The following is a 24,643-nucleotide window of genomic DNA, read 5'->3' on the forward strand; positions in this document are numbered from 1 at the left end:
TGTGCATATTGGACAGAATAAAAATCTGATTATAGATTTTAAAATTATGTTTGTAGAAAGGTAATTTCTCAACCAGGGAGTCCACTAAGTCATAGTAATCACAGTTTGAAAAAAGTTGATGATCAGAGAAGTAATCACATGTTTATCTTTTCATCAATACCAGAGGAAAACAGAGGACAAATATCACTGTACATCATATTTATCTAGAAAAATTCTCATTATAAAACTTATTTCATGTTTTACTGAATCAAAGAATAAAATATATTTAATTATAAAGTTAAAGCTTCCCTGAGTTTTAGAGAAATTAGCTTTGCTTATTTTTAATTTTCCAAGTGGGACTACTTCTTTCTTGTGTCAGCTAAAACTCAAGAACTGTTGATTTCTGTGGCATCAGGTGGCCAGTTGAAAATGGTCCTCTGAACCCAAACACAATTTAATATTACTTATTGCTATCTGAACAATTCAGTTACCAGCACATTCTCTGCACAAAGTTGCCTCATATCATCATTGTTTGTTGTTTTGTTTTGTTTTGTTTTGTTGTTTTTGACAGGGTCTCATTCTGTTGGCCAGGCTGGAGTGTGCAGTGGTATGATTTCGGCTCGCTGCAGCCTTTGCTTCTGGGGCTCAAGTGATCCTTCCACCTCGGCCTCCAGAGTAGCTGGGATTTTAGGAATGCACCACCATACCCAGCTAATTTTTGTATTTTTTGTAGAGATGGGGCTTCGCCATGTTGCCTGGATATTACCACTGTTTTCCTCAATTTTCATCACATCCTGTCATACCCCTCTCCATCCCCTGCAATAGTTCTCTACAGACTCTTTTTTTCCTCCCTCTTTAATTAATATAAACATATAATAGACAAAGCTGCATCAAAGGGAATAGAGAGGAGGAACTATGTGGGATTTTATTCCGAGTACTCAGTCAGTGTTCATAATCAAACTAATCTTTACATCCCGTTATTATTTATTTTCACATAATAACTGGCATTACTAGTACACAAACTGTTAAAATGGTTTCTGGTTTTCATTTATTTTCTTGAAAAAGTTAATTCTGCAGTTGACTTCATAATAATGTTTGTCCATTCAACAAATATACATTGACCATCAATTCCACGAGATAAGTACTATTATCCTCCCTATAAGGGAACAAACAATTTAGGAGGAAAAATATCCACTTATCTAAGGTAGAATGGCTGGGAAATGGTACTCATAACCACTACTTTATCTCACCTGCCAGTGTGATGTTTTCAACGAATACACTTTCTGTTCTATTAGTACAAGCTCATTGATATCGTCCTCTTAGCATTTCTACTTACTACTACTTTTAATTGTGTATTTCTGTGTCTATTAAAATGGAGTCCTGACAAATTGAGAAAGAAAGATAATAAATAGTTTAGTTTATTTTTTCCATCTATCTTCCACCTCAAATGCATCCTTTGGAGAAGTTTTGAGTCTGTTCTGTCTTACTATTTTCTGTTTCCATGTGACTCAAAATCTTGCTCTGTTAACTGCCTTTCACTGTGATACAAGACTTTGTATTTCTACTATTTATTATGGACTGGTCAGTTGGTATGTGCTATTCCAGATGATGGAAAATATGCATATGGCATATATAAAACCACATGTAGTATACCTTCTATGTCATTTAAATTATTTTCAAGAGTAAATTTGACCTTTGAAGTTTTGAATCTTACTTCCCATTAGGATGCAATGTCATTGTAATTTATGTCCTCACTGCAATGCCCTTTGGTCCAAGATCCTCATCTAGCTTGTAACTATCTTTCTCAGTCTTTACCTCTGTGTCGTGTTCATAGAAGATTGTTGCTATGTATTGCTACATATGCTAATTTATAATAATTTTTAATGTGAGCTTTCCTATCTCATGGCAGATGGTTATCCACGTGAAGAAATTGTTTATCAATGGAAGCGAAGTTCTGTTGAAGTGGGTGACACAAGATCCTGGAGGCTTTATCAGTTCTCATTTGTTGGTCTGAGAAATACCACTGAAGTAGTGAAGACAACTTCTGGTAAGATGCACTTGCAAAGAATTTCAAGTGACCTTTCCAGAGTTGAAATTTTGGTATATATGATTTAGAAGGTTTTTCAATACCTCTCTATGAATGATAATCAGAAAATTAAATGAAGTGTTTTAATTTTCTAGAGAAAATTATAATTGAAATTCAAGTAGAATAGATAAATATAAATATATTCTACCAATTTGGGCAAATTGGATTCAAATTGGATTAGTAAATTATTCCCTAATTTATTTAAGGAAAAATGAATACCAATTATGAAAAAAGAAAATATTTATTAGAAGTACTTTTTTTAGAAAGTATGTTTCCTAATGTACTGAAATCGCCACATTTCACACAGGAAGAGTGAATTTTTTACGAATGCAGAAAAGTGAGCATAGTGGATATGGACCCATTCTCCATTCAGTAGTTTAATATTTTAAACTTATCCATCAGTGGATAACAGAACAATTCTTGAGTATCAGAGAGGATTGGGTTCAAATCCCAGTTGCATCAGTTATAAGCTATAGACATCGGGCAAATGTATTGAATCTCTGAGATCAGCTTTTCCAGATGCCTAATGTGCATTTAAAAAATTGCATCACAGGGAGACAGTGTTTATGCAAAATATAAATAAAATGAAATGCTTAGAATGATAGCTGGCACTTAGCACTTGGTTAATAGTAGCTCTTACTAATACTAATTATGATTATTGGATGTGCATGATAATATGGTCAGGAATTGAGATTTATTTTAAGACAAGCTAAAAGTAAATATTTTTATATTAAATCTCATAATTTCTAATAGTATCAATTATTAATTTAAAACTCTATGTCGGGCAACTTACATACGTTTCCAGACCAGATCTGTCTCATGGGTGGCCAGTTTGAACTCTCAACAATGCTGCTTACATTTTCTATGTAGATTAATCCAACTACTCCTTTTAAAATTATGTTAATTTATATATGTTTAAATTTCAAATACAAACATTGTGTTCTCAGCTTACCATCTATTAAGATGTTATTTGAAACATATTTCCAAGAGTTGAGCTGTTTTATGTTGATTTAGTCACAAACACCTGATCATTTTCTAGAATTCATAGGAAATATTTTTTGCATGTGGAATAATTTGGAATCAGGCCTTCATCTACTTTACAGAGAGAAGCAAATAAAGGACCTACACAAAGATGGAAATTTATGATTCTACTTTCAAAAGTACCATCCTCCAAATCAAAGAATTATCTGACTGTAACATTGTTTTGAGCATTTGCAAATGTCTCATAAAGGCTCTTTTATTTGGAAAAAAGAATCTGAAAGAAGGTCATAGTAATGCTTGAGTATATTATTTTAAAATGGCCTTCTGTTCCCTTATGCACGAGAAACCTGACCATCAAGTATTAGAACATTTCTTTTTTTTTTAAGAAGGAGTCTCGCTCTGTCTCCAAGGCTGGAGTGCAGTGGCGCGATCTCGGCTCACTGCAAGCTCCGCCTCCCTGGTTCACGCCATTCTCCTGCCTCAGCTTCCCCAGTAGCTGGGACTTTAGGCGCCCGGCACCACGCCCGGCTAATTTTTTGTATTTTTTAGTAGAGAGGGTGTTTCACTGTGTTAGCCAGGATGGTCTCGATCTCCCGACCTCGTGATCCGCCCGCCTAGGCCTCCAAAAGTGCTGGAATTACAGGCGTGAGCCATTGCGCTCGGCGTAGAACAATCTTTCATTTGATTCAAAAAGGAAAAGTTAAGGATTGCCTTAGAACTGAAGTCTTCCACCTGCGAAAGAAAACACACACACACACACACACACACACACACATACAAACACACACACACCAGGTAAAATTAATCTCCAAATCTTCATGCTTCCAGATGAGAAATTGGCCATTAAGTTCTGTTGTATATTCATATTTCTACAATTATTCCAGGACTCTAAAACAGAACCCACAAACTCATGACTAGAAGGTTTCTTGTTCAGTTGTTTTGAGCCCAAGAGTGGTATGAAGGACAAATGGTGGAGACAGAAGGGTTGAGTTTACATCACAGAGCCTAACATTACCACCTCCCCAATGTCTCGTGTGGAGAATGATCTAGGGAATTTACTATCTATTAAGAGACACTTGTGGGAGAAAATTATCTACTTGCTTTAAGCATAGCAAAAAGAATTAACAAGGTCCCTCAAGGCTATTAATCTTCCTACAGAAATCACAGCAAAACAGTATTGAAAGATACTACGTTTCACAGTGTGTACCATCATGTAACTGATCTCATTAACTTCTCTGTGCGACCTAATATTGTGGATAGCCTCCATAGTTGGCCTTCTCTCCCACTCCTCACCCCGCTGGTTTGTATTTTGTGTGTAGTACTATTTCAATGGGCTCCGTGAAGAGAAAGGGCTGAATTGAGCATTAATGTTGATAATGAAAGGCAGCCTGATTTCTGTGACAGCTGATTTTTTAATGATTGGAAGTTTTTTCTCGATATTTGCTTGATTTTTGATGCTATTCTTATCTTCAAAGCATAGCTCTGTAACTAATGAATGTCTACAAGGAAGTTATGTTTACAACTTTCTTGGGAAATTATCAGGAGCTCAATCTTAGCCAATTATAACATGACTTTCTTTTACACTTGTGGTAAATGTATCTCCCTTTAAAATGCCTCTTTTGTAACTGGGCAAGAATATTGCCAAATTGCGACATAGCTTAGTGAAGGATTTTCCAACCCTTATTCATTCAAGCTTTGTTATATCCAAGTAGTGACTGTACTTCTGATTCCTATTTTTTCCTTTAATTGATTCGTGTGTGTGTGTGTGTGTGTGTGTGTGTGTGTGTGTGTTTGAATGCACAATGAATTTTATTATTTGTTTTAACTTTTAGGTTCAGGGGTACATGTACAAGTTTTCATATAGGCAAACTTGTGTCACGGGGGTTTGTTGTACGGATTACTTCATCACCCAGGTATTAAGCCTAGTATCTATTATTTATTTTTCCTGATCCTCTCCCTCCTCCCAACCTCTACCTTCCCAAAGGCCCTAGTGTCTGTTGTTCCCTTCTATGTGTCCATGTGTTATCATCATTTAGCCCCCACTTACAAGTGAGAACATGCGGTATTTGGTTTTCTTTTCCTGTGTTAGCTTGATAAGGATAGTGGCTTCCAACCCCATCCATGTTCTTGCAAAGAACATGTTCTCATTTTGTGTGACTGCATAGTATTCCTTGATACATGGTTTTTTTAATGAAATTAATTTTTCAAAGGAAAGTTAATACAAGGACCATAATTGGAAAACCAGAACATTTGACAAAAATATAAGTGATATAAAAATATGATTTAAAAACAAGTGAGTACTCTTACACTTTAAGTGCATATATTTGTGTTCCCTAGACTTTGAATATGTTGAAAACAAGAGAAAGACAGAGAAAAGGATATTAGAGCTTGAGTAAACAGCAATTAGCGCCAAATCAAGACATTCTCTTTGATATAAACAGAATAGTAGAAGAAGAATTTCACAGGAGAGAATTTACTCACCAGGAAATTTAATGCTATGTGAGAGTCCTTGCATCCACCACCTGAATCACCTCTTTTAATACTAGTTTTATCTGTACTACAGTTGAGAAAAATATTTCCCCTGAGGTAGGTCGATAAGATTTGAAGAATATTTTTAATTCGTTGTCAATATGCTAGAACAGATTCTGGATCCATGATTTCTTCTTCAAACTGTAATTCCTTCCTGATTGTTCTATATCTGGGAGAGAACAACCATTGCCCCAGTGAGCCAAGCGTGAACACTCAGAGTCATGTCTCTGCCTCCCACATCTAATGAATCATGAAGGCACTTATGCTTCTGAAATATCTTGTGTAACTGTCCTCTTTTCAGTTGCCATTGCCACTGTCCTAGTTCATGATTTTGTCTGCTCTCATCTGGAATGTGTCAGTAGCTTATTAAGTTATGTGCCTGTTGTCAATTTCTCTCTCATCTCCAGTGTATGCTTTTCACCTTAATTGTAAAAGCTAGCACTTACTAAGCACTAACTACATGCACCACAGCAAGCACCATGTGTAAATGATCTGCTTTCTCATAACCATAGTTACATTTACTGTTAACACTGATGGTATCACTGCAGATGAGAAAATTGAGACTTTGAGGGGTTCATTTACCTGCAGGGATCAAGTTCAAGTACCGGGACAGAAACTCAAAGTCATCTGCTCTGAGATTCATGCTCTTAATCACAACACTATTTGACTCCCATCATGGCCCAGTGAGCCCCTGATATGTCCCTTCCTCATGTCTCAATAATTCGGTAGGTTCAATTGAGCGCAAGCTATTGTTTCTAGTATGTAAGAATCTGGTCGCAGGAACTTTCCAGCCTTGTTTTCTATAATTTCCCAGCTTGTGAAAGAACCAATCTGTGAATACTTTTCTGTGTTTAACCAGTCTTACACTCACATTGAATCTCAATCTCTTTCTGTTTTGAATGGCTTCTTAATGCATCACTACCATCTCATCTCTATGACTTTAAGGCTTAAATCAATGGCATCTCTTCAACAGTGCCTTCACTGATCTTAATACCAAAACAACTTGAAGCAGTTTTTAAGAATGTTCACCACTGGAGTCAGACAGCTCAGGTTTCAACACCAGCTTTGCCACTTACTAGTGGTGTGACTTTATATAAATCATTTAATATATCCGAGCCCAAAATCACCAGTATCCACAGGGTTGCTCCAAGAATTAAAAAACATACTGCATTAAAAATGTGCCTGCCAAATGGGAAGAGCTTGGCAAATGGAAAGCAACAATATTACTATTATTATCACTATCATTATTATTCCATTAACTCCTCCAAGAGCATTGTCACCCGCCTTAAGAAAACATGATTTCTGCCTTGTGTTGCTTGGGCACTTGTTTTACCCTTCAGTCTCTGACCCCTTCCTCCACTACATAAGCTTCACAACAGAAACTTTTTAAAATCATCTCCAAGCCAGTCACCAGAGTGGTAGTCATCATGGACTATTAACCTGGTGGCTTACTTAGAGGTGATTATAGATAATTGTTATATTAATCACTTGTGACAATTACATTGATACAACAGTATATCATTCATCAATGAAATACATAATGCAGAATGCTATTATCTATGTTTTCCATTGCTCATTGTGTACTCTAAACTAGAAGAGTTTACTCTTTGTGTCATGTTGCCACGGCCAGCTCATCAAATTCTATCCATAATTTTTGACTCTTTTTTCTTCTCTGTTGTCATCCTGAGATGTGGGCTAGAAAAGTGGACAAATGGGTTTCTTACAGGAAACCTACATTAGTGGGATCCTTGTGCCATCATAATGAATCACAAAGAAATATACCACATTTCTCCCAAGTCAGAATACCACTAAATCATATTGTCTTTAGCAATGCATCCGAAACATCAGGGTTTCATGAAACATCTTCGTAACTATTTTTGGCATAACCATGTAAATTATTTTCTGTTTTTGTTGTTTTTAATCCCACTTTCTTCTTAGATTCCATGTTCTAGTTATATTTTCCTGATTTTTATCACAAGGAATATATAACTGGGAAAATGAAATTTATCTTCCTTTCTGCCAGTGACATGCAGATCACAATCGCGAAACACCAGCTCCATGGATGAAGTTCATGCTTGTTGCCTGATTTCTACAATATCCATATTCTGTATCTTTAAATGCTATGCATCATCATCCCATCATACTGTTCCCTTCCCTGAGGTTTTCTTGCTATGTTACACCTATCCCAAAGTCTCTGTTCCTATTTATTTTATTATTTAATACCAAGCTCAAGTCCAATCTTCTCTGCCTACATCAATATTTACATATGAATAAAATCCTTCCTCAAATAGAGAACAATAGCTTCCACCTTTTAGCTTGTTTCAATTTAAATGTCCTTGGTAAACTAAGGAGACATGCGTAAAACTTGACTCATCATTTAGATGATCTAGTTTGGCAGAAAAAAAGGAAGGTAAAAAAAAATACGAGTTAACGGTACTTTTTAAATTGAAGAGGTTGAAAGGGAAAAACAACAACAACAACAAAAACTAAATGAAAAAAAAAAAAAAAAACTAAATGAAAAAAGAGAAATAAACAACTACAGCACCAATCCTACAATCTCTTGTTACTCCTGTGTCTCAGTGAGTTGTGAGCCTATTTTAGTCAATACTAAATTTTTCAAACTACTTGAAGCAGCGTAATATCTTAAAATAAACCAGTGGATGATTGCACAGTAATAGATTTTAATTTTATTTTTAAGCTTCAATTTAGAAAGTTAGCTTTGGTCTCAGAAGAGAAAAGTGTATGAATTATGTAAATAGAGCTGGGCCTAGAGCAGCCATGGGGAAGTCACTTTCCCTCCCTGGAATGAAAGTTACTTATCTATAAAAGGAATGCATTTGATTAGATGCTTCTTTAAAGTCCTTGTCCTCAGCATTTATTCATAATCCCTGATATACCCAAGGTTACACTGTCAATGTCCTAATGTAAAAGCCACTTTCTTTATAAATGAATATTTTTCTAGAATGTTTTTCCATGATCAAGTTTTCAATAAAATTTCAAAACAAATACAAAAGCAAACTCCTTGGAATTTTTAATTTAGAGGAAGCAGTCCTCCCCCTCTATTTTGTTCTTAGTGATATGTTATTACACACATTAAACAAAAATGTTAACCAAAAATGATAACCTATTTTCTTTCCATTGTGATCCTGGAATATTCGTATGTTATGTTAAAAATCACACATTTGGATTTTAAATTCCAAGGTTGTGTTCACACTATCTAGCAGGGAGATAGTTTTTAAGGGGTGGAGGCAGATGGCATAGAGAAGTTCTGTGAAATCAAAGGAAAATTGTCTGGTTTCAAGGTGACACATGTCATTTCTGCTTATGTTCTATTGGCAAGAACTAGTTGCATAATCCTATAGAGATAAAATGGGGTTGGGAAATGTAGCTCCGTTTTGAGTTAGGAAGGGACAATGGATTTTATGACTTTCTAGTATCTATGTAATACACACAATGGTATTTTATTTCTCACAAAAGCTTCTGAGAAAGATATTATTTTTCCATTTGATAGATGAGGAAACTAAAGTTTAGATGGGCTAAGTTATTTGCTCAAGGATATTCAATGGGTAGAGTTATTTATTCAGATCCAGAATTTTTACTCCATAAAGAGATAAATTAAAATAAAAACTATTCCTAAGCTTGATAAAAGCTACTTTTACAGAGACTTGCAACAATGAAGTATTAGCACTTAATATGGTAGCCATATATATGAATCAACAGTATGTTAAACTGTAGGAATAGCAATTATGTTTAGATATAATAAAAGTATCAAGTGAGAAACTTAATTTAGCAATTATATCCTTTCATTTTTCATTAAAGTTATTTACTGCTTAGAAGATAGTATTATTTACTAGTTAAGTGGTCAATACTAGTCACTGGTTAATTGGATCTGCACATGACCATTCAAATCTGGCTTTAACTAAAAAATTATTGAATCCAGTGTATTTGTGAAAACTTGTTCTTTGAAAAAAAATCCATTTGAGAGACTATATAATAAGTGGTTTGCATGACTACTATTTATAATAAATTTAAAAATTAATATTTTGTCAGTCTATCAGAAGCAACCAGATCAAAAAATCATTTTTTTAATCCAAGTTGCTGATATTTTCTAACTCAACTGAAAATCCTATTTTGCTACATTTAAGAGAAATTTACATCAATGTGACTGATATAACTAACAGATCTCTCCTAAGCAGCTACTGCCCCAAAATAAATTTGAAAGAAATTTTTTTTGAAAATGCAAAAATGTGAGAGAATGAAGACTGAGCCTTTAGAGATGATACTCTACATGTAAACTAATTGAAGATTGCTTTTACCCTATTTGACGTAAGCAAATGATTTCTTCATCTTAGTCTTGCAGTTTCAGAAAATATTGCTATTCAGCATTGCAGATATGCACTTTTAAGCATATCACAGACTGGAAATGGGCAGCAAATAGCAATGAGGAAAATAATGTATTCTTTTTAACATATTTTACCTTCTTTTCTTTAAAAGGAAATTTTTATGAAGGCCACAACATTGTGTCGCACAACATTCTAGAAAAGAATTTGCTGGGCATACAGACTAGGGGCTGACCAGAGTTTATCTGCCATTTTCACCTGCCACTCATGTAATATATTTCATTTAAGAGATCAAGAACATCTAATTTTAGTGGTACATCCAGCAAAAGAGAAACAGTTAGTAAAACCCAAGGAAAAAGGATTGACCATTATGTTAAACATGGTTTACAATGTCACTTTTTTGTTTGCTTTCATTTTATTTTATTTTATTTTAATATTATTATTATTTTTTTGAGACAGAGTCTCACTTTGTCACCCAGCCTGGAGTGCAGTGGTGAGATCACGGCTCATGCAGCCTCCACCTCCCAGGTTCGTGCCTCAGCCTCCCAAGTAGCTGGGATTACAGGTGCATGCCACTACACCTGGCTAATTTTTGTATTTTTAGTAGAGATGGGGTTTCACCATGTTGGCCGAGTTGCTCTCGAGCTCCCAGTCGCAAGTGATTCAGCTGCCTAGGCCTCCCAAAGTGCTGGGATTACAGGTGTGAGCCACTGTGCCCAGCCTGGTTTGTTTTTATATATGGATATCTCTGCTGTTCAAGAAATTGACAGTGCTTTACAGTTAACATAGAAAACACATCATAGATGTCTAATTTTTCACATTTCTCTGTTTTCCAATTTATCCACTCCAAAATTAACTACTCTTTGCAGTACACCATGTTCCACAATGATGACAAGAAGATATACTAAAAAGTTCTATTCTCTTAAAATTAGTTCTTCTTCCATGCCCGCTACACACCTAATTGTTTTGCCTATAAGCACTTCACTAGCAGCTTTATCAGATGTCTTTCTTTAGAAACACTGGAGTACAATAAATAAGTTATATTGCTGACAAGACTCAAAGATGAAAGCTCCAGTTTAGACAAGTGAGTTTACTGGATTAGTTTCCAAACATAATTTGTAATCTGCCTATACTCACATGACTAATAGCACCATGTACCAATGATGTACTTTCATCATTACATCTACTATTCATTGCTAAGTGGTGAAGAGCTATGTACTGTAAAAGACAATGTGCAATTCAGGAACTGTGTAATGGTTCCTTGTTAAAGAGGTAATGCAATCATGGACACCAATTGTAATCGCCCAATGATCACTTTTCCTTGTGGGTGGTTTCCTGTTACCAGTATTAGTGACTAAGAGTGAAGTATGATTGGTACAAAAATAAAATTTTAGGGCTGAATCTTAAAGACCAAGCCCAGGTGTAATTTCACTTACAGGGAAATCACTCCAAAGAGGTAAAGTCAGAGCTTCTGAATTGGCAGCCAATTATTTGACTCCTGCCTGTGGCATGGGGCTTCAGGATGGGTAGAGTTAAATTTTATTTTATTTCTCAGCTAATATTAAACAACTGAGAATTTTCATGGGAAATTTAAAGACTTTTATATCTTAAACATCTGCGAAAGCCCTTATTCCCATGTAAAAACATTTATGTAGAGCTGAATTGTCACCTGTCTCAACGTGTGGGTGATACAATCTCCAGTTTACCAAAGTCTCTACTACTCCCTGTCCTATTTCCTATTTTTGGAGTTATGTTTTCTTCTTGAGTTACTGTTTTCATATTTTGTAAAGCAATGTGTATGTGTATCACTATAAAAATGGGGAAAATTAAAGATAATTAATCTCAAAATGAGATCGTGTATATATCTGTAGAGATGAAGAATATCATTTTATCTTTTACAATAAAAGATAACGGGAGGCTGAGGCGGGAGAATCCCTTGATCCCAGGAGGCAGAGGTTGTGGTGAGCTGAGATCGGGCCATTTGCACCCCAGCCTAAGCGACAAGAGCGTAATTCAGTCTCAAAAATAAATAAATAAATAAATAAATAAGATAAATAAAGGGCAAAGAGGATTTTTCTATCACAAAATGACACTCTAAAAAATGAATCCTAAAAGCATGACTCAACCAAAGTTTGCCTGAATATAAATATTAGGTGAATTGCAAAGAAGTACCAGAATCTTGTCAATCTAGGTCTCACCTCCTTTTGACATTCTGCAACTGGGCTTATGTATCATAAATATCTAACATAAGCAATTTTAAGTTCATTCAGTTTATCTCTACTTCCACTTTCATGGAAGATGAATTTTGAATAAAAATAAAATTGGGAAGTTCTATATGTGGACATCTGTGCCTGTAGTCTTCACTGTCATTTAGTTTCTTTTTCAACTCACATGTAAGTAGCTAAAAGCTTTGTTGCCATTTTTGCTTTGTTGCCATTTTGCTTTGTTGCCATTTTGCTTTGTTGCCATTTTCTTGCACATTAGCAGTCTTGCATTGTCAATCAAATCGATACTGTGTCCTTTTGTAGTTTTCTGAAGATCTACGTAGTTAATGTTCTGCAATAAAATCCTATTCTTTACTTACTTTGATAAAATGAGGCAGTTGCGTATAGAACTTTACATACCCTATGATTCCTATGTAAAGGTTTACATTTTTGTTGCAGTATCTGTAGCTGAATGACCTTAAGGAAGTCATTTTCTCTTTGAACCTGCAATTTCTTCACCTCAAAACAAATAAAAATCAGACTAGACTGATTTTGAAGGTCTATTTCACTCATAAACCACTGTCATATTTCCTGGTATTTAGCATCTCTGTTATGAAGCAAACATCTGGTGGGTATTTGCGTTCTCTATGTCCCCCAGAATTCCTAACAAAACTTTTGCCATGTTTTTTTTATTATGTCCCGTTCAGAAATTAACAGATCTACTCTGTCTGTCACATGTGGAGATCTTAGGTGAGAGAAGGGGGCCAGGGTGTTGCCATAGCGATGGTTGATAAGCTAGCTAAGGTCTGATAAAGTGAATTCAGCATGAAAACATAAACCTGCTGTGAATGGGAGGAGCAAGGGCAGATGCTAACTGAATTTATGTGAATGAGAAATTGGGGATGGGGTGAAGGTAGGACAGTGGCTGTGACATGGCTTTCAGAGAAGAAGGAATAGACACTTAGGTCTTCAAACAGGAAGAAGACTTGCAATCAAGAGTGCATAAAAGGACCTTAATTTATTAGCTTATTATTTTGTTTTAAATATTTTAATTGTATAAATTGGCTGAACTTGTATAGTCCTGTGAATCAGCACTCAAAATAATAATGGCACTACTACCTCTACAATAATAGTAATAATGATGATAATAATAATAATATGTGCTAACATTGTGAAGCACTTCGTATACATCAGCTCATTCATTTTTCATAGCCATTCTATAATGTGATGCTCATTTTCCAGAAGAAATTACCAGGTACAATCAACCTTGTAGTAAAATTGACAGAGAGGGTGGGAACCTTGTGCAATATCATGGTGTAAGTTACTGAATAGGCACTCATCTTTCCTGACTGACAGTCTGATTCCAATTATGAATTAAACACCAAGGGGTGTGTGTGTGTGTGTGTGTGTGTGTGTGTGTGTGTGTGTGTGTGTTTCCAGACAGACTTACTCTTGGCTCTATTTCTTTATCTAGTGTGTAATTTATGATTTATGTTCCTGTTATTGTTTTGACATCTATCCATCTATCTATCTATCTAAACTATCCTTCATCTATTTATCTTAAGCTGATTGCATGTAAGTATGGTAGAATCAGTCTATATTGGTCAGCTTAATCTAGACAATGCTATGGTAGCAAATAACCCTCAAAATCTCAGTGGTTTAAAGTAACAACAATCTCAATTGTTCTCCCTCCTGTGTTTCTTTATTCTGTGGTATATCATTCTCATAAGCCAAAGGGGAAATAATAGAAGAGTAAAATGGTCCTTAAAGCCTCTGCTTTGTGGGTCTTAAGTGATTTTGACTCATATTCTACTGACCAAAGCAAATCCCATGAACAAGTCTGATGTCCATGGAATATGATGCACAATGCTTTCACACAAAGGGACACCAGGGAAGGCCTCTATAGGGATGGACTTTGTAGAAAGGGGAAGCAAATATCTGGACTACAAAACCATCACCAACAATTAACAATAGTATAATCCTTTATACTACACGTGACTCGCCTACCTGGCCATGTCAGAGGGCCCAGTCACCAGTTCTCATGAAGTCTTCTCTAGAAGCAGTGGGGCAGGCAATACTCTGTGACATTTAATTCTGCAGTATGAGACCGTAACTTTGACAAAGATCCCATCTTCTTAAAGAGGTTGAAAGGAATTCCTAATCATGTGAATGGGGAACAGAGTCCCAGGCTTGTGATTTGCCAGTTTTAGTTTCTGTTGGTTTTCCGATCTCAAGATCATGTGTCAGGATAAGTTACTTTTAATAAGAGAAAGGGATACCATGCTCACAGAGAAAATATAGCCCAAGCATGAAAATATCTGTCTGAGAATTATCCTCTCAAAAAGAGACTGTTTTGGGTCAAGCCTGTCTCACTCTGTCAGTGACCTATAGCATGATTTCTAATTTATGTAAAATTGGTTTCAGAAGAGCAGGTGAGAACACATGATATTAACATGAAAATGATTGTAGGGTGATGGGAACTGTCATATTTTATAAACATAAGCAAAATTTTCTTTGTTGTACTGCTGGAACAGCTTTATTAATTACAAGTCCAAAATATTGGTCCTGTACTAAATTCAATGTTACAGTTATTAGCCAGTGGTAACTTCTAAGAAACGATAAACCAGAATCATCCCCTTATCAGTAGGAGGAAGTAATTGAACATGATTTAATAAAGAATGGCCACAAAATAATGTAAAGGTCAGATTGTCTTGATTGTTATTATTTTTTGCATGGAAAAATATCCTTAATGTCCCTAACAGTCCTGTGTAAGAGGAAGATATTGTCAAAAAAGTAGTTTCCAGCAACTTTTAAAATGTTTTCCTGTATTTAATCTTAACAATCGAGCTATGATTTAACCTTTTCTTTTATGAAGCATTCTTAAATTAATTATGTTCCTCTATTTTATAGATAAAGTACATGAAGCATAGTGCTAACAATAATTTAAAACATTGCCATATGGCCAGTTATTAGTAGAACTAAAGCTAATTAACAAGCATAGGGAACCCCAAGCAACTGTTCTGTCCTCTACCCAAGACTGAATTAGTACAAAACAGAATTGCCATTTCATTGGTTGACATTGAATAATTGAGTACTAAGAGATATTTTGGTCCTAAAAATCTGCCACTGTTAATATATGCACAGATAAGTAGTGTTCGTAATGATATGATGATGATAATGATGATGATGATGATGCAGATACTAAAGCCAACCGTTGTTGGGCATTTCACATATGAAAGACACCGTGCTAAGCACTTCACTAAAACTGTAAACCTGCAACAAATTTTTGCAGGGTTTTGAATTATAGATTCAAATCCTGAGCCAGTAGTTGATTTGAGAAGTCAGCCCCAGAATTTTTGTCAAGTCTTATTTGTAGGTAGTGGTGATTTGGTATAGCAGTTTTGTGTATTTTTTTCTCCTCAAATCTTTTTCTGCCATCCATAGTAGTTTTATCAAGGAAAAAAAAAAAAAAAAAAAAAAAAAAAAAACAACTATTGATATTCACAGAGGTTCCAATGCTGTGTGTGTGTGTGTGTGTGTGCATGTGTATCTGTAATAAACATGATAAAAACATGTATTTTCAAGGTACTCATGCCAATTATATACTGTAACAACCTGATAAGTTTTATTGACTGCAATTAATGGCCATAGAGGTTTGATAATTAACTCTAACCTAATATGCCTAGTTTTCTTTTTATAAAAACAAGAATGAGGCAGTAACAGGTGTAACTTGATCAAGGACATTTAAAATGCTTCCCATAACTGGACATATTATCTATGTCTCAAAGGAAAACTCTGGGTATAATTACATAGGTGCTATAATAGCACAACTAGGCTAGAGGTGAGAAGATCTGGCTTTAAGTCCCTGGTAAACTTATGAACATGTGAATATATTTGAGCAAAACTCTCTCTCTCTCTCTCTATATATATATATATATATGCATATATGTGTATATATGTATATATGTATATATATGTATATATATGCATATATATGTGTGTGTGTGTATATATATATGCCAGTAAGCAAATTGACACATGAAATAAATGAATCATTTTTCCCAACTCCACAAGAAGCAAGACTGAGATTGTGAGTCAAGTTCCTGCTTCTCACTCCTGGGTTCCTGTGATCAGATTTTGTCATCAGCACTTAAGAAGGATGACAAGCTGATAACTATCAACGGTGTTATTAAAGCAACACAAGAGGCAAAATTCTGACTTTTCTGTCACTTTGGTGGAAAATTGCTATTAAAAGATGAAGGCTAAATGTGGAAATAAAAGGATAAAGAATGCCTCACTCAGAGGAAGCCAGAGGAAGGCGGTATTGGGATGGTCCCTAAGATTAATGCACTTTAACCTAAAGTGAAAAAGGGACCTGTAGCATTGGACCGTCTTGAAGTCCCCAGGGGCATTTGAGAATGCTGGACCCAGTTAAATACAGTCCTTTAACTCATTTGGGAATTGAAAATTAAACTTTCAGATAAGAAATATAGGATGAAAAACAATTTGAAATTAGACTCCACAGAGAGATATAGAGAAATATTTAAGAGACTTATCCTTTCATATTAAAACATTCAATGCATTCTCTTGCCTGTATGTAGGGACGCAAGGAGAATTACAAAACTCTGTGTTAGCGCTAGTCTTTGTTCTGTCTGGGGCTGAGAGAAACAAATGCTTATTTCCTCCTGAAAACTGAGAACCTATTTTCAACTTTCCAAATTTCTCTCCAGATAATTGCTGTTTACTTCAAGATTCCATAGTTACCCAATGTTGTAATAAGTTATTAGCATATTTTATTTGTTGAAAACTACTGTGTGCGGCAAACTGCCCAGAGCACTTTGTTTATAGTATATCATAATTCTCTTTAGAACTTTGAAGTAGATATATGATCACTACCTCCTTTTAGAGGTAAGTTTCTTGATTATTTATTCTGGGCTCCCATGTTCCCAAACAGGGTTCAAGAAGGTAAATTTTCCTTGATCAGTCCACAGTCCAATGAAATGACAATGAACCAGATGTAACTGAACATTAAATAATTTTTATATGAATCTCTATATGCTAAGACTGATGAAGCACCTACCCTTACACTGAAATCTGTGCTTTTTACTACAACTGAGCACATCAATGCCTACATGCTTCAATAGCATGTCATTCTCATTTTTATTTTTTCTGAATGAAGAAATCATTATCCTAAATATACCTTAACTTCTTAAAATACCTTAGGATATGTTTGGAATATAATTTGAAGGTATTGGTACAGTCATAATGCTGTTTAAGAGCTATTGTAGTTCTTAATTGTGACGACTCCAGGGGCTTATTTTAGCAAGTTGCCTACTTCCACCCACTCCTCTTCCTGGCATTTGGAATGATCGCCCCCATGCTTGCCATGCCTAGTGCCTCTCAGACAGAGGCTGGTGGGAGAAATGTATCTGCAGCGTCCATCTGCCAGCCCTGCGCTGAAATAACTGGGGTTTACTTGAGGAGCCTTTGCTGAAACCTCAAAAAGTGGCAAAAGTGGTGTTTCCATAGCTGTGCCAAGTTAACATTAATTCAGGTGCTATATGGTTTATACTTGCCTTTCCCTGTCTTTTACATTCAATTTTTGGCCATGGAAGTACCAGGCACAACCTTTGCACCCGTACATATGTCATCTGTCTGTAATTCTAGATATGATAGTCATTTGATGTTGTGTCCAACACTTCCATCTTACCTCATTCCCTCAGGGGTTCTTTCTGAGGCCTAGGAAAATATAATATAATAGATCACATTTAAAGGGAATATTAAACTCTTTTTGCGATTATTACTGTAGCACTGAAGTTTCATGTCTGAACCTGAGGTTATGCCTACTTGAATTCTCTGTACAGTGGAGATGTTAGAGAGTTGCAGTTAGGACTCAAGAACTATAACTTTTGCTTGACTATTCATCTTTCACCATAAGATATAGACTTGGGAGAATTTTGGCTGAAGTATCAGATAATAGAGATGGCATGTGAGCTCTCATGACACCTCTGCAAGCTGCATGAACTTAGGCAGTTTCTAATCTACCTTAGCCACAGTTTACGTGCCTATAAATAGAAAATAAATATTCAATTTATCTGACCATCTAGGATCCTTGCAATTATTAAATGAGATTAAAGTATATGAAAATGACTCTGCAATTGCAAAGCACTATATAACTTTACAGGACAATTTAAACTGCATTATACAAGAAGAGAACTAGTCAGTTTAGATTAAGAATTCTCTTTAAAACCTGGTAGTAAAAGCCAGCATTGCTCTCTTTAACCAAGATATTACTCAATTAGAAACATTGTTCATTATTTGTTTAGTATTTGCTGAGCACATATTGTATATAAAACACTGTATCGAGGGATATCAGGTTCGAAGTTACACAAGGCAAGGATTCCCGTGTTAATAAGTTTAAAGTCTTACCTATTCATGTGAATCATTATAAAACTGTAGAAGCACTATGCTTTTTACTGAAACCTCCCTCTGTCAAAAGTATGGACGAATGACTGCGACAATTTGAACACTAAATGCTCATGAGTCATTCCATCGCATGTCCACATACTTCTGCTGAGTTTAATATTTATCCAGAGTCAGTTGTGTTTCTGCCCAAACCTGTTAATGAATGTTGAACTATTATTGCAATGATGCAATTTAAATATTACATAACGCCATATAATTAGGTGTGAGCTAATTATTTGCAAATGCTTATAAAACAGTGCATATTAGAAAGAATTTTTATACTTGATATTTTTAAAATTGATGAATTTGAATGTGATTTGTATATGAATGATGACACCTTGATAACCAGTTGGCAGACTCTAGCTCAAAGCAAAAGACCTTTGGATGTATTTTTTTTTTAATGGTGGACAAAGTGTACATTTTGTAGATTTTTAGTTAAAATGCATTTTGAAACATTCTATAAATCATATTCATTAGTAACTTATAACACATTCCTTTTCACCAACGGACCTAGTACAAGCTCTTTTTGTGTTTGATAAGAGGGTTTCTCCTTCATAAGAACGACTCTAGATACAATGCCACGAACATCCCATTTTATTGTTATCTCCTTAGCAACTAGCTTAGTGCCTGGCACACAGTAGGTGCTTTTTAAAGACATGCTGGAATTGAAGAAGGTAACTAGAAGAAAGATCATGAAATGGAAGCATTTGAAATGAATCTTGCAAATAGGGAGAAATTGGGTTTGATAGTGAAGTGGACAGAACAGAAAGAGCATCAATGTGTCCTCTTAAGATCAAGGGATTATCATTTAATGTAACTTAAGGCATTTGAATTTCTATATCTATAAAATGTAGAATAGCTAGCAGTCACAGGGTCACATAGAAACTGTGCATGCATAAATAAATTAGTGCTGCCATTAACTTTCCAATGTCTTAGTGTCACTGAAGGCAAAGTCAGGTTTAAAAACAATCTTAACTTTGAATTACATAAGAAGCATAAGAAAATTTGTGAAATTGGAAGAGTTTCAGATATATATTTCTTAATTCCTCTAGAATACACACAAACACATACAAATAAATGCTTACTTTAAAATTTGACAAGATATATATTTATGTAACTTGAACTAATTTTAAATTGTTTAGAACCAAAACAAGAGTTGAGTTGGCTAAACTTAGGGAGGAAGTTGACTACTTAAATGCAATTCATAGAACCTATACCCTAATAACTATGAGTTAGGCCTCTGCTGCAGTGTTGCGCCTATTAAAAGCAAATCAAAACAAACCAAAAATAAACAAACTAGACAAATGAAAACACACATACACAAATTTTAAAACAGACAAAAATAACTGAAGCCATTTAAAAAATTAAATGATTATAGAATTTACTTCCACTGAGTATATTAAAAGAGAAAACAGATAATCTATGTAATCCATTTGTCACATGTATTATTGAAGGCTTTCATCACTAGTGTAGAGACATTCAGGGATAGTCTGTTTTATACTTCAGATTATTTAATGCTTGTTTACCTTCATGACAGACAACACATTATATTTCAATTGTCTTGAACTGTCATTTTAAAAAGAGAGAAAAAATAAAAGATCAATGAAAGCCAAAAAGAAAGACTTTCAAAAAGACATCTCTAGATAAATGGCTTCATCAGTAAATATATTTAAACATTAAAATAAAATATTATTCTTATACAAATTATTTGAGAATGGAAAAGATAGAGCATGAATTTTGAGCCCATTAAAACCTGACATAATAGTAAAAGACTTTGTCAGGCAAGTAAGAAAATAAAAAATGAAGGAAGAAAAGGAAAGAAAAGAAAACATTAAAATTACCTTATTTTGTTGATTTTAAAGTTTATGTTTATTTTTCATTTTAATATCTCTAAAATTTAGACATTTAAAAATCAATGCTATAATATCTTGCAGTATATATCTGGGAAGTAACTTCTGGCACAGCCAAGAAAGTACCAGAGTGAAAATACCTTAGAATATATTCAACATGAAAATCATTGTATATTTGAAAACAAAGTGCTTAATCACAATTAGAAGATGACTAATTAGTTTGAATATTCTACAAAGAGTTAACTAATCATATTTGAGAAAAAAGAAGAAATAGAAGAAATAGATACTATTTGTTTTCTATCAATAAAATCTGAAAATCATCCTCCTGATATTATTTTTTTTTCTAATTTCTGTTTCTTCGCACTTCCAACATTAAAAGTCAAAGATGTGTTTGTTTGGAATTAGTCATGGATAAGACATAATCATCTTCGTTGGACTCTAATAATGTTCTATGCATATGAAACTTTTCTTTATCTAATGATTATTATTTTATCTAATTATTTTTGTATGATGATGGTATTCTCATACCACACATTTATATTTAAACAAATTTTCCTGTGGAACTTGATGGACATTAACCAAAAAAAAAATTATGTATTCTCAAAACAAATAAAAAAGTTTAGTTGAGCTCAACCTGTCTTGGGAGTTATAGCAAAAAGAAAAAGTAACATACTTATGTAAGTGTGTGTCTGTTTACATATAAACACATGTATATTTATAAAGACTGATGGTAGCTTCTTTTCACTGGGTATTTGCTATGTGTCAGGAGCTGAGCTAAGTGTTTTATGGCATTACTCAATTGATCATTATAGTAACTATGAGGACTTGTATTATTATTATTCTACAGGAGAGAAACAGATTTAGAGAAGTTAGGAAATTTACCAGTGAGTCACATAGTGTGTAGCAAAGCCGAGACTTGTAAATGGGCCAGTCTACCTCCAAAGGATGTGTCCGTAACCACTGTGTTAATGCTTTTGTATGTGTGTGAAACATTGAAAATAATTATAACTATAGATGCAACATCTTCAAATGATTGGTCATCAGGAAATCTGGGAGAAAAAAATGATTCTCTTTTATCCATATAAGCAAAATGCAGCAATGAATGATGAATCAAGGTGAGGAATAACTAGGGTTAAAGCAATGATCAGGAGAGGGCCTGAGAGGCGTGAGGAAACAAAGACGTTTCCTCAAAGAGAAAGTGGTTGAGCTGGGTCTTATTGTGAAATTTCAATTAGCTAAAGAGGAAAAGGGCGCATTTAGGCCAGTATAGTAGTATAAATAAAGGCTAATATGGCAGAATGACCAAGGGTTTTCAAATGATTGTGAATGTTTTTGTTTAAGAGTTCAATTGGCAACACCATCTTCTTGCCTCCCATGTTCTAAAACAATAGAAAAATACAACCAATAAAGTGAGTAGAAAGTGACCAAAGCATCATCTTTGTTATTGATATTCATGATATTGAAACATTTTGTTTATACCTATGAGAGAAATTGCTTTATAATATTAAATCCCAGAACTAGAATTACCTATCTAGCAGAATCAGTGTTACTCGCTCCTGGAAAAACAGCATAGAATAGGTATGCCCTTTAGAGAGCCCTCCCAAGAAAAAGGAATAGGAAGCAATGGGGCGATGCACATCCAGGTTTTTTTTTCCTCCTCCAGGGTAGAGTTAAAGGACAGACAGAGAGAGGCTGGTAGTGTTATTCTAATGGAGTTTCTTCAAGGGAAGGAAACATGAGGAGTGAAGAAAAAGCATCCCTCCAACTCGGCAAGACTTGAAAATCTGCATTTCTCAAAAAAGTGCTATTTCTTAATGTGCTGCATGACACACAATGCTAGAGATCCTGTCTGTTATTCCTAGCCCTTTCTAAATATTCCTGATAGCTAATAAATGGAAGAATTGAAATATGCTTCTGCAAAATGATGCAAGGAATCTCACAAGTCACCATGAAAGGGCGTTACCTACACATCAGAGCAGTCTCAAAATAAATAAGAAAATAAAACCCTGGGACAAAATATGCTATATTCCGAGAAAACAGAAACTTTCACTTTCTGATAGAGAAACAACTAGAGAAATCTATTGCCTATTTTTTTCTCTTAATTTCCAACATTTATATTTATTTATTCCCAGTTGAATTATTGAGCAAACTCTCTTTGGTGCAAGCATTCTTTTTAATCTTCTGGATATTCATTTTTACTCTGTTGTTTGCTCATCTATCCTTTCTGTTGTGAGTGTCTGATTTTAAAATACGTTTTAAAATGGTATCATGAAATATAATCAAAGAGTGTCTGGCTTCTAGTGACTAAGTTATTTCCCACCAAGAATTTGGGTGAGGATTCAAGGTAAATGTAGATAGCAGCTTCACTTTAAGGCATGATGCATAAGGTTTGAGGTCCTGTGCCATTTTTGATAGTTAGGATTCCCAGTTTTTAAACACTACTTGTTAACTACTGAAAAGTTACTAAGGCAAGAAGACACGTCAATTGTCCAAAGAACAGCAAGAAGTTCAGGTTGGTTGAGAGTAGGCATCAAGCAGAAGAAAACTTTGGTTTAATCAAAGTGGTGGTTTGGTCAGATGAACATAATGCAAGACAAGAGAATTGAGGGAGTGGTTGTAATGATCAACCAAAGAACTCACACAGAATAAGGAAGGAGTGACCACTGAGGGGATGAGGGAGGGTCGTAAGGTCATAGAATCAAGAAACTAAAGGTCTCCATAAAGTAAAAAGATTTGGAATGCTAGAGTATAAGAGTATAAGAGGGGCTTAATCAGAAACAAAAAAAAGATGTTGTTCCACAGTAAGATTTGTAAGATGTTGTTCCACAGTAAGATGTTGTTCCACAGTAAGATTCATGAAATAGACATTATGGAAAGGTTACAGTTATTAATTTAAAAATAGTAATGTCTTGAGTATGCCATTGAAGAGGGTGAATGAAATAGTATCGAGGTCAACCTCATATACCATCGATCTAGAGAAATGTAAGAAACTTAGAAGACAGAGATTTGTGGGTCATATTTTTGAAACCTCAAGAATTAATACAAAAGATGTGGAGTATGTGATAGTGCCAATAGTTAAAATCTTCAAGAAATGAGGGAGTAATGACATTTCATACTAAGATTAGACATAATAGATTCAAGTCAGCTAGTGTTGGTGCAGCTATTGAGAGTATGACTGAAGAAGTCGTACTTGTGGTTTCATCTTCACCCCTACAGATGAGGAAAGGCATTCCAGAGGATTGGATGTTTATCACAGTGTGCAATCCAGTGCTCCACCCACAAGTGGGGCTCTGATAAATGGAAAAGCCTATGGAAATCATTGTCCTAGAATAGTGTGTGAACTCACTTTTGACCTCTATTGTGGGGGGATGGAATTATATGAAGTGTGAGACTCCACTTGACATCTTCAGATAGAGTTAAAACTTTGGGAAAGGGAGATGTTATCCTAGCATGAGGTTTCCCTCTGCACACCAATGGTGGTAGATGGCCTAAGAAATGCTTCACATTGTCCCCAGGAGTAATTTCAAATACCTTAGCATGACATACATGAAACTTCATACTCTGTTCTTCGAGCCCATCTTTCTCCACCTTCCCCTTCACTTAATTCTAGCAGTCAATGTTATAGCCACATGAACTGTTTGTAGTTTTTCAAATAAGTGCAGCTTCCACATGCCCGAGGGACTTTTCACTTGTTTCCTCTGCCTGAAATGTTCTTCACTTGAAAACTCCTGTTTGTCCTTTATCATTACGTTGTGATGTGGCAATTTCTGAAAATATGCTTATTGTCCTTGTTCATGGCAGTTGTAACCATGCTTTGAATTGCTTGTTTACCTGAAGTCTCTCATTGTACACACAAGGCACTTTTCAGTCTGGAAACTCTCTTGTTTATCCTGTATCTACATTTCCTACCACTGGGAGTGGCTTATAGCAGTCAACATAAGCCAACAGTCAACAAACTCTGGTTGTTATAAGTTCATTTAATTTCCCATAGTAATTAATCATCCTGAACATTTTAAAATTTATGGTTAGAAAATTCCAGAGGTAATTTCCAGGCACCATTACCTCTGCAAACCTACCATCATTAGAATTCAACCGTAGCACTCTTAAGGATGAAAAGAAAGATAAAAAAGAGTCTTAAGTACAGACACATAAGTAATGGAGATGAAGATAGCAGGATTGCCAGAAGCTCATAACTCTTGTTAAGAATTT

At 35.0% G+C, this 24,643-nt stretch overlaps 1 protein-coding gene across 4 annotated transcripts in view; it reads left to right on the forward strand.

Annotated features, from left to right (window-relative positions):
* Window positions 1–24,643, forward strand: part of GABRG2 (gamma-aminobutyric acid type A receptor gamma2 subunit) — an 89,900-nt gene that overhangs the window by 35,041 nt on the left and 30,216 nt on the right. For 3 of the 4 annotated variants that reach the window (XM_025388541.1, XM_025388542.1, XM_025388543.1), the window contains one exon: window positions 1,889–2,026. In XM_025388541.1, the coding sequence (XP_025244326.1) occupies window positions 1,889–2,026 (138 nt within the window). Of the gene's footprint in view, window positions 1–550; window positions 668–1,885; window positions 2,027–24,643 lie in introns of all 4 variants that reach the window. The other variant, XM_025388539.1, reaches the window with a different exon arrangement.

This window comes from Theropithecus gelada, chromosome 6 (genome assembly GCF_003255815.1).
Source record: "Theropithecus gelada isolate Dixy chromosome 6, Tgel_1.0, whole genome shotgun sequence".
NCBI classification, from domain to species: Eukaryota; Metazoa; Chordata; class Mammalia; order Primates; family Cercopithecidae; genus Theropithecus; species Theropithecus gelada.